Source organism: Pagrus major, chromosome 17, assembly GCF_040436345.1.
Source record: "Pagrus major chromosome 17, Pma_NU_1.0".
Classification (NCBI taxonomy): Eukaryota; Metazoa; Chordata; class Actinopteri; order Spariformes; family Sparidae; genus Pagrus; species Pagrus major.
Genome location: NC_133231.1, coordinates 11,440,583 through 11,452,081, shown reverse-complemented (window position 1 = coordinate 11,452,081; position 11,499 = coordinate 11,440,583). Strand labels below are relative to the sequence as shown.

Sequence of the window (11,499 nt, the reverse complement as noted above, 5' to 3'; positions counted from 1 at the left end):
TTGCTCAGTAACATTCAAATATAATCATGACTTGACTACATGAGTCTAATGTCATTTGACCATTAATTAATGTGGGTTACAGAGTAATTAGCTACAGCTGAGTAAATCTGATGCTAATTTACTCACTTCACTTGTAGCAGTAGAAGGAGCACAGGTGTAACTAATAACATTAACAACAGCTTTGGTCCGTTCAAGCCTCCCAGTCACGACAGTGGGATAGTGAGCCAGCGTGCATGATACCAAGACTTTGCACAGCTAAATGGAGTTCAACCATCTTTAATTTTTTTGTTTAATCCTCTGTTTTTCCTGCTGTAACATGTGAAAATGGCTTCTGTGAAAAAGGCCAGTTATTATCCAAGTTATAATTGAAACAGCTGCTGTTGTGATTAGATGAAGAAGTTTGCCAGTGACATTGTTTTGTATATTCATGTTCTTGTGGCAATATATGCTGCATGGGGATGGTATATTTATTTTTTCCCCATACCTCACATGATAACAACTTTATTGTATGACAAGTAGTAGTATATTGTTGCAACAATTTAGGAAGAAATTTAAATGAAAAACAAGACATATGCTGTCTGCTCTGAAAGTTTCCTGCAGCTTTGTGTCTCTTAATGTGAATGTGCTGTCAGTTGTATTCATCACTTACTGGCAAAAGGAAAAGATTGAACTGAGCAGACAAGCAACAAAATGTAGGTATTTGTAAAGCTTATTACATAAATATAATTTCCAAATTAGTTATTAATATAATAATATTATATAATATATAATATTTCTCAGTTTTCATTATTGGTGAACACATTAAATCATTCTAACTAACAGGAAGTCAAACAAGCCTGAATCAGTCAGAAAGGAGATTATTTTGACCATAATGAGAGTAGAGATGAGACTGATTTGGGTGTTTGCCATGAAACAATAGTTGTATATTTCAAAAGTCGCACAGTGTCACAATTGGAATCAGTTCCAGTTTAATCATACCTCATTTGTTATCATTGAATAATTGCAGGAAAAATAATTAGAAAATTGAACGTCAGATAACAATAAATCTCTGCTTTGGTCAGATTAGATGCTGTCTAATTGTCTCTGAATTGTGGTGGATTACTCAACTGGAATGAGCTATAGAGTTAGTATTCACAAATATGCATCTATGCGCCAACTTTAAGAGATGTGTCTGCACGACTTCATGTTTCTGCAAAGGGTCAAAAGTAATTGGAGCAATTTTTCAACTCAAGCTGTCCTCATCACCTACAACACATGATCGCATGGCATTGGAGAGAAAAAAGAGAAGGGGTCTTAGATAAAGTAAAGGTAGTAGGTAGTGTTAAGAAGTAGGAAGTAGGTCGAGATGCAGTGAGTTTGTCTTCACGGTGAATGAGAGGAAGGGGGAGGAAAGGAAAATGAAAGGCATGCGAAAAGGGAACCTGAGGGTCTGAGTTGGAAAATGTTGTAAGGGGAAAATATTGGATGAGGTAAGGGGTACAGCAGTTTAGATTCAGGAGGTGGAAGCAGATGTTGAGGGCCTTAGAGTTGAAGAGGGAAGAAGATTTTGAAGGAGAGAAAGTAAAAGCTTGATGGAGACAGAGTGAAGGGTGTAAGGATCAGAGGGGAAAGATGAGGTTTGTAATAAGGGAGCAGAGGAAGCATACTGGTGGAAAATTGCAGGGGAAATGTGTTTGGATGAAACAAGAGGTGGAGGAGAAGGATAAGAGAAAGGAGGTGAAAGAAAGGGCACATGCAGGGGGGGTGAAGAAAAAGAGAAAACAATGTTGTGCAGGAAAGAGTAGTTACTTTTTTTTTTTTTTTTACCACTGCCCATCAATAAAACCATCTCTACCACTCTCATCATTTCTCAAACACTGACTGCACTTGGAAGGAATATATCTTTTTCAAACCTATTTGTTGGGTCATGCTTTTACATGTACATTCGGTTAAAAATTAGTAATAAATTCCACAAAATAGATGCCCATGCTAATTAAATCAGATTAGATGAAGCTGTAATGATCCCCTGGGGAAATTGGGTCTTTGTAGGAACGGAGAAAGGATATAGATAAGACCAGAGCTAATGCAGAATATGACAGATAACAAAATAATTACAGCAGAATGAATTGAATGTGTGTTTGTTACAGCAAGTTTTAACAGAGCTGCAGCGAATAGAAGAGGTCATACAGGCTTTATTAGCAGTGTTGGGTAACGTAACTTTTAAAAGTAACTCGTTACGATACAAGATTAAGTATTTAGTATTTTAGCATTAAATAACGTGTGATGTTACTGCATTATCTACTGAGAAAAGTAACATGTTAGAGTACTTTAGCGTTACCAGAAATTACGGTAAAACCCCTATGCGACTCGTTGTGCATGTTGGTTATATGTCCAGATGGTATGTAGCCAACTGTACATGTACCTTTCAATGTATTGACACTACTGTAATTTTTTAGCGAACTGGGCAGAGGCATACAGTATTAGGCACAGCTGTTTCAATGAAAACAATACAACCTGGGCTCTTATAGCCTAGTATATGATGCAGCTGACAAACACCGATCCTCAGGCACAACTTGCATTTCACCAGCAGAGAATGTGTTGTTCTTGTCTTTTCCGCTAAAAAAAAATTCAAAACATAAACATATTTCCACGAAGTTATGGCTGTCCTTTCTGCCATCTGGCTACATTGAATTAGCTAGCTACGCATGCGCACTGACACAACTGTAGGTTTACCTTCCACTGCCACGCTGCCACCTGCTGAGCAGCAGGAGAGAAACCGAAACCGTGCAAATGCTTCAGGGATTAACTTTTATATTTGTTGCGACAAAAGGAAAGGAAAAGACAGCAATTGTTTTCAAGTGATTACTTTTATGAGAAAATAACTAATTAACAGATTACTTGTATTGCAGAACTAATGCGTTATGCTACTTGTTACAACAAAAAAGTAATCCAAGTACTCCAGACGATTACTTTGTAATGTGTTATCCCCAACATTGTTTATTAGTCCTACTGACTGCTGGGAGTCCCAATTTTTATTGTATCACTCTGCTATATCACATTTCTCTGTTTGCGTTTATGTTTGGGTGTATTACGGTGGACACGTTTCTCTCTTTGTGTGTTGCTGGACTGACCTGAATCAACAGGCCATTTTTGAAATTCTTTTCATTTCTCACAACCTTGGGGAAATAAATAAGAAATGACATACCACTAGGTATAAGTAGGGAAACATTTTCTTATGATCTTAGGGAGATAAACCCATTGTTTCTCACATGTAACATAAAGTATGAAGTAGTGCTGTGCGATATGGACAAAATTTATATCTTTTATATAGCTAATTTTATATCCCGATAACGATATATATCCCAATATAGTATTTTTTCTTAGAATTATATATATATATTCAAATCAGTCACATTTCAGCACTATTTTTGATAACCATGTGAATGAAAGGCAAATGAATGGCACTTTCTCCTTTTATTCGTGACTTTTTGCAGGACTGTCACAACAAATAAGAATTTGTAAACAAAAACTATTCCAAGCTTTTATGTAAATATAAAAAAATTAGTGATGCACGATGTGAATATCTATAACAGCAAACAAAAGTTTTGGCTCCATTGCGCTCTCCTCCGTCTCCGCCATGCTGCTTTGCCTCTGTTTACTCCCGGGGGACCGGTGCCGTAAACGAGTCCTTGCGGGTGACGTAAAAATGCTACCACAAAGCAGTAGCGTTGCTGCAGTTACATCGCCTTCATTCAATGAACTTGTTTTGAACTCAAAATTTGGATATCCATCGGTCATTCCGACGTTGAGTTGTGCTTTACACGGCGTATTAAATCACAACCGTAGTGTAAGTTAACGTTTGTGTAGCAACAGTGCTAAACAAGTAGCATACATGTTAAAATTACGATATAGACAACAGAGGGTTATAGCCTACGGTAGACATTTTTATATCGCACTACGATATATATCGTAATATCGCACAACTCTAGTATGAAGGATCCACCAAAGATCCACTGTCTTGAATCCCCTATCTGTTGGTAAAACTGATAAGGCCTGATAATAATAATGATTTGTGACAAATAAATCGTCCTTATGCAAGGTGTTCAGAATCGCATCGTTAGCTGTTGACAATATTTTGATAGTGACTTCAAAAGGCAAGTCAGACTAATTTATACTTAATTACACAATATAGCATTATCAGGTATAAAGTAGGGTGTGTCCCCCTTCGTCAGTTTGTCATTTGCTAAGTAATAGTTACACACATGCATAAATCCATTTTGCCTAAGGGGCATATACCAAACACATTTTGTATCGTCCCCAGGATGAGGGGGACACTGTTAGATTTGAGCCCTGACAGGCCTGTTTGATTATGATTATTTGCATATTCAATTCAAATCAATGTAATATATTTTTGTTTTCAGAAGTAAGAGAATTTGTGACAAAAGTGAATTTTGTTCCTTGAGAAGTTATGGCATATTAAATGGGAAGGTTCAGCCCAGTGGTGTTAGTTAGTGTGTGGCGTTAGTTAGCAGCCCTTTTCATACAGAGACTCCGCATTATCGCTGCAGCAAAGGCTCGCCATTTCTCCACCTTTGTTTGTTCACACGGAACCAAGCAGCTCCCACAGCAGAAATGTGACGAAGAGTCAGTAGGACAGACAGGATGACAGAGGCTTTTCCATGTATGGATGCAGTATTTTTTCCCTCATATAAATTGCCAAAGACACTACCAGTTACCACGTTACTGTTGTTTTGGTCCTGTAATGTTGCTTTGTGGGTTGAAGTGTGGGACATATCTCTTTTATTTGATGAGTGAAGGATCTGTTTAGCTGACAAACCCCTGTTCCGCACCTCCGGCTTTTCCATTCACACAGACACCGTCTCGCCTCTGCTGCGGCTCTGATACTACCTCTGGAGGCGCATCAGAGCTGCAGCGAAACTGTCCCCCCCTCCACATCTGAAACTTTCACACAGACGGCGATGTGGAGAATTGGCGCATGATTCCCGCACTGAAAGGGCAGTGTGAATGGGGCTACAGTTAGTTGTGTATGTTGCAATAGGAAAATTGTACTTAAACAGTTGGTGGATCTGTAGTTGGCAACTTGTAAGTGACTGTCCACCCACTTAAATGTGATTGTACTGGCCCTGCATGAACTTGCACACACAAGTCGCAACCCGAACAAGCTTTTAGATATTCTTAATGAATATGTATAATTATGATTTATTGCTTTGTGCAATAATAGTTTGGTCATTTAAATTCAGCACTCTGAAATGGGGCACTTCATGTTGTGAGGGGATTAATGGAATCTGGAAGTCATCATTTATTAATCTTTTTAAAAGCAGTATTTGGGCCAGCACCACTTTCATCATATTTGGCTGGCCCTGTGTGTGTGTGTGTCTGTGCTTGTACATCTTTGCATGTGTGTGCATACAGTATTTGAGCAACTGCCACGTGTGCTCCTGTTTGTCCACTTTTATTTCATCAATTTCTTGCGAAGCTGTTTATTTGCACAGAAAAACTGAAGAGTCATCATTTAGAAACCAGTCACTTAAGACACATAATTGAACCCGCAAAAATTACATCAAGTCAGTTTGATGTCTATTTGATGACTTTTTCAGCACAAGATCATCTAATATTCGTAAACATGTGATTTTGAGTTTTTAATGAGAAAATTTAGCTGTCCTATTTTTTAAATGAATCTTTGATAGTGGTTAAATACTTCTGTGTATTTTTGCAAATCTGTCACCAGTTCTCCCTCGACTACTAAGAGCTGTTTGAACAAGTCTGGCATTTAGGAAAATTGCTGTCTGACAGAGCAGGAGAGGGGAAAGTGGATGACTGAAAAACATAAGGTGTGATGGAATGGGTTATCTCACTTCTGAAAATCATCATCGTCTACTGGATTGAGCTGAAACTTGTTTTTTCCATTCTTGTTTCCTAGTTTCACAGCTGAAATTATAAAATCACATTTATACTACATAATACATAAATGTCAGTGTCATAATTTCTCCTCTTGTGTTATTCTCTTCTCTCTCTCTCTCACTCGCTGTCTTCTTCTTGCTGCTGCACCTTCTTTTTCCTCCTCCCCTCCCCCTTAGCCCTTTCTCCCTCCCCTTTCCCTTCACTTCCCTCCCACTTTTCTCTCTCTCACTCAAAAGAGCTCTCAGTCTCTGCACTCCCCTTCATTTCCCGCTTCAACATGTTGGCAGGAGGAGAAAGAGGAGGATGCTGCGCTCTACCCTCGGTGTGTTCTTGCCACCCCTCCGGCCAGCGCACGCTGCTTCTGACTCCGACTCAGCCTCAGCTTTCAGTTGTCTTCGCCTGAAGGACTTCAGAGAGGAGGTGGAGGAGGAACCGAAGGCTACACTGGAGATCAGGAGCTCACACACCAAGGTCCCCAACAGGAACAACAACAGCAGGAGAGCAGAACAGGGCAACTGCTCCTCATCTGTGGTGGAAACTATTAATACCTCAACAGTGACCACCTCCTCTGCCTCCTCTAGTTTCTCTCCCTCCTCTACCTCCTTCTCGGCTCCCAGATCCATGTGGCAAGAGGCAATAAGGAGGAAGCGGTATCTCCTGGACCGGGCAGGGGAGTCTGGTCAAGGGGATAAAGGAGGAGGAGGAGGTCAGGAGAAGAGGAACAGGTCCCCGGATTGGCTGTATGAGTCCTACTACTGTATGAGCCAGCAGCATCCTCTGATTGTGTTTCTGCTACTCATAGTGATGGGAGCCTGCCTGGCTCTGCTGACTGTGTTCTTTGCTTCAGGACTGGTAAGCGTCTCATTCATAACATGCGGAAAAACACACACACACACACACACACACACACACACATACACAAATGCATTTTGCAGATTAAAAAAGTACAAATAAACAAATGTCCTGGACCATATAGATGTATAGATTGCATTATATTCCAGCACAAAATGTTGTACATCCCTGTGTGGGCTGTAAATTACAGTCACAATATTTGCAGAAAATTAATATCAAATGTAAGCTCTGCGCACACACAGACTGTAAACTCTCACATTGTCTGTAAGCACGCATAGGAAAAGGCTCACACAAGCAGCCTTGCCAATCATGTGCACACAAACTTGGAAATTTGGGCACACACATACACACGATCCGCTGGCTTGTGAAACACAATACATGAGCTCCCCTCTGACTCACTCACATACAATGTGCACACACAGACAAGCGTGCCTGTGCAACACCTATGTACACGCACACTCTCACAGCATGCCGCCCTCATTGCAGCACTAATGCGAAGAGAAGGGTGAGATAAAAGTGAGGGGGGAATAAGGGGCTCAGTTATTGTCTGACCTCATGGTTGACTGAACTACAGATACGAGATCTGTTTCCTTCTGTCACTATTTTGACAGGGTTATCTCTTCTAAAAACCTGAAAAAATACATGCAGTGAAGGCAAGGCACTCTGTGAAATAAAGAGACATTCTGAGGGAAATAAAAAAATAGCCCAAACTTACTTGTACACTAAGTGCACAATTTGACTGGTTATGATCTAAATAGTCTGCCTGACCATACCCATCTTTAAAAGGGAAGCATTTTTAGAACATAGTGAAATATTACCAGAATCTAATGATTGATTTAATAAGATATACTAATATAACCCTATTATAGCTTAGCACATTTTGTGCATCTCCCATTCCCTGTCACTGCTGAGTCTGCTATTAAGAAGGGATTAGTCTAAAACACACTGAAAGAGACAGTGAGACAAAGAGAGCACTGACACAAACACAGGGTGACGTGTGTGTGTGTGTGTGTGTGTGTGTGTGTGTGTGTGTGTGTGTGCGTGTGCGTGTGCGTGTGCGTGTGCGTGTACCTATTGGGGACCTTTTCTGGCATAAACATTAGTAGTCCTCATGGGGACCAAAGACTGGGCCTAATGCAGCCAAATGGGATTTATGTGGTCCTGGTAACGTTTAGGGGTCAGGTGTAAATTTTGGTAAAGTTGAGGTTAGGGTAAGGGTTTGGGTCGTGCTTTACACAAAGAATGGAAGTCAAAGTGAAGTCCTAACAAGGATAGCTGCACAAACCTGCACAATTATGAAATCACCAGAACAAAATTAATCAAACACTTATGTATTGTTACTAAACATAGAAAACTGAATTAAAAGCTTGTTTTTCTGCACTGTAACTAACAACCAGCAGATGTTGAGGTCATTATCAACAGTGGAGTACATTTCTATGCAATCAAGACAAAACAGAGTCACTTATCCCTAATTAGTCAGAAAAATGAAATCCCTTATCTAAAAGACTAGAAGAGACAACAATCTTCTGATTTATCATATTTAATCTGGCAACTTTTCTGATTGCATTGATTGCATTTTAATAACCTCCTGAACACTGATGTAATTATCATTATAGCGATGTTCTTGATGATTTTAATTGGGTAATCATCATTCATAATTTTTCTGACTTATTGCCTTATCAACAACTGGTGTTTGTACCGATGAATGACCTAATTGATCATTTCACTTTGGATTTAGTATATGATCCAGCAGGCAGTATTTGTGTTAAAGCTTTTGTAAGCGCGTGAAAAATAAATAGCAGCAAAAACATAAAGTATTCATGTTGAGTTGGAAACATGGGTGCTCCAGAACTATAAAAAATGGCCTTTGAAATCCCAAGTTTTGATATTTCCCAACAATCAGAAACTAAGAATATAATTCTGCACATGCTTTTGTGCGATCACAAAGAACAAGCATCTCAGTAAATGTATTTTTCTGTTAGGCCACTGCGTGATTTGTCCTACATCCTCTTTTCTTTTTGCTCTATCCGTCTGCTGGATAAGCATGACTTTCTCTCATGCCTCTGTCATCTCTCACCTCCTCATATTTCTGTCTCCCTCTTTTATTTGTATCCTATCATCCCTCCATCCTGCTGGCTGGCTGACCTAAATCCTGAGCTGTTTTGGAGCTCTGCTCTGGGCGAGACAAACTCTCTGTGGCTCTCTGCAGCCACACATATCCTCTCCTGTCCCAGTGCATTGACTGTGTGCATGAAAAAGAGACAGGGGGTAGGTGGGGGCGGGGGGCTAAAGAAGGAGAAAGCAAGTAATGAAGAGGAGGACAAATGTGCAAAGAGAAGCATTGTGAGCTAGACTGGCATTTTGATAGTTAGGTCCCTTCTAAAAACAATGATGGAAAGAAAAAGAATGTGTTTTAGTGATTCGTGAAAACAAATTATTCCTTTTCATAATAGCATTCATGATCGTTAATATTTACAACTCTAGTTCAATAAAGATATCCATTCAGTAATTTGGAGTATGCAGAGTAATTTCCACAGCTCATATTTGGAGTTTAAAAAGATCAAAAATTAATGGGAGATCAAACAAAGCTCTGTCTTTTTGGATGGCTCAGCAGCAGTGTCAACAAATTAAGAGCTCTGATGTTAAACTAAATAAAAATTGGAGTCAGAATTCACCCAATAGCAAATATTACACAAAACTGAGTTTAACTGATAACCGTATATTTCACAGACATCCTTGCCTACACAGCCAAATGTGCCAGTGAGGATGTGACACATCTGCCTACATATCCATATCCTGAACCTTTTCCATCCCCCATCACATGACTTGAAAAGCAATGATGGGAAGAAGCATGGAAAAGGCAGGCAGCACAAACGACTCACTTCACTGTGCGATCGTCCTACATGCACCTTGAAGAAACTCCTGAAATTTTTATTAGAACTTTCAGATCTAAGTGTATTTCAGAAAGGCTGCAGCAAATCCATTATGGATGTGGCTTCAACTTTGCTCCTGGTTAACACTGGGGGCTTTTTAGGGTTTTTCCACACTCTGTAAGATGTTCTCACAGTATACATTTTTGTATCACTTTTGTTTTCTTTGGCTTGAAAATTCAACCATGTTGAAATTTATTTTGATTGTGGTGATCCTACAATCATGGAGCTTATACTTAACAATTTTACACATACCCTTTTCTAGTTTCTATTAAAAAGATGTATGGAATAAGATATCTGGGTACACATATTTCAGATTTGCCTTTTAAAATATGCTTCAGAAAGAAAAGACAAGTAGTATCTTTGGGTATAATAGTATATTAGTATAATTGAATACATAAATAAGTAATTCAGTTAAATAATTTTTATTTTCTTCTACTTTTATTTGTATCTCAGCCTTAGTCCTATCCTTACCTGTTTAGTTCAGATATCTAAAAGCAGTGTCACATTGTACTCCGTAGGCTCAAGTGAATGTGAACAGAATGAACAGAATGGGTGGCATTTTATTTTTCCAAGGAAGAGAAAGCAAAGCAGTTCACACATACACAGCTTTTTTATGTTTTAATGCATACTAAATAAACATTTAAAAGTACTTGAGCAAGAATTGGGCAATAGCATATGTGATCAAAGAAAGTGTTGGAAATTATACATGCATGCATGTCTATAAGCAGCATTCTTCTATTACATATAAACCTGAAAGATTTGATCCGGATGATTCAGAAGGCATATTGTTATGCAAGACTTCTTGTATTTTCTGGTGATATGATATTTCACAGTCTTCATTTGCGGTTCATACTGAGTCTATTCACAGTTTCTTGTTGCTCAGAGAGTTAAAGCTACTGAAGGACATTCAGGGCAAAAGGGCTTTTGTTTTTTTCTCATCACTGACCCTTTTCTCAGAGCAATCTAGTAATCTCACATCTAGCAAAGAGCAATCTTTGTGGTGACACCTTGTTTAAAAAAGTGGAAAAATCTGAGGATCTGTTTTCTTCTGTTTTCGAGTCATATAGTTGCCTTGGTTGTTTGTATTTTCAGGTTGCTAAGGAAGAAAGACGGAGTTAAAGGAGTGGCTTTTTATAACCCCATCGAGAAGTCTCTGTCTTCTAAATTTGCTTCTTTTCCTTATTAATCTCTCTCCGGCAAACCAAGTTTTCTCTCAAATGAATTATTCCTCCTTCTCTGATAAATTACATATCTCTCCCCCTCTCTCCTTAATAGCCTGTCCACATGTCTCACCGTCTTTTTAAAATGTTTTATCCTGTCCCTTTTCAGAACGTTGAGGACCATGTGGCCTTTGTAATCACTGTGCCCACAGCGCTGGCTATCTTCCTGGCTGTGTTTGTTCTTGTCTGCATCGAGTCAATCTTCAAGAAGCTTCTACGTGTTTTCTCCCTGGTCATCTGGGCCTGCTTGGTTGCCATGGGTTACCTCTTTATGTTTACTGGCGGGATAGTCTGTCCGTGGGATCAGGTAAGACACATAAATGTATTCTGTGGTGAATTTGTTTGTTGATGAGGAACATGTGGTACATTCTGTTTTATTATTGGTAGTACATGGTTCACTCCTATCTCTTGAAAAATAAGTGCTTGATAGTATCTCAACAAACCATAAGTAGGTACATAAACACTAAGGGATACGAAAGAAATCTAGGCTAGTGGATTTTAGATGTTGCTGATGCATGTTTCTTTCTTCCTTACCTTGCTTTATTTTTCTGTTAAACTCAGTTGAGATCTCCTGTGGTGAATGACAACATCTG

The 11,499-nt window shown here is 39.1% G+C and overlaps 1 protein-coding gene across 1 annotated transcript in view; it reads left to right on the top strand.

Annotated features, from left to right (window-relative positions):
• The first annotated feature begins 6,124 nt into the window (after positions 1–6,124).
• The window catches only part of adcy2a (adenylate cyclase 2a), a 60,654-nt gene continuing 55,279 nt past the window's right edge, over positions 6,125–11,499 (top strand). The window contains exons 1-2 of the mRNA XM_073485788.1: positions 6,125–6,753; positions 11,016–11,213. Coding sequence (XP_073341889.1) covers positions 6,205–6,753; positions 11,016–11,213 — 747 coding nt within the window. The 5' untranslated portion in view covers positions 6,125–6,204. The remainder of the gene's footprint in view (positions 6,754–11,015; positions 11,214–11,499) is intronic.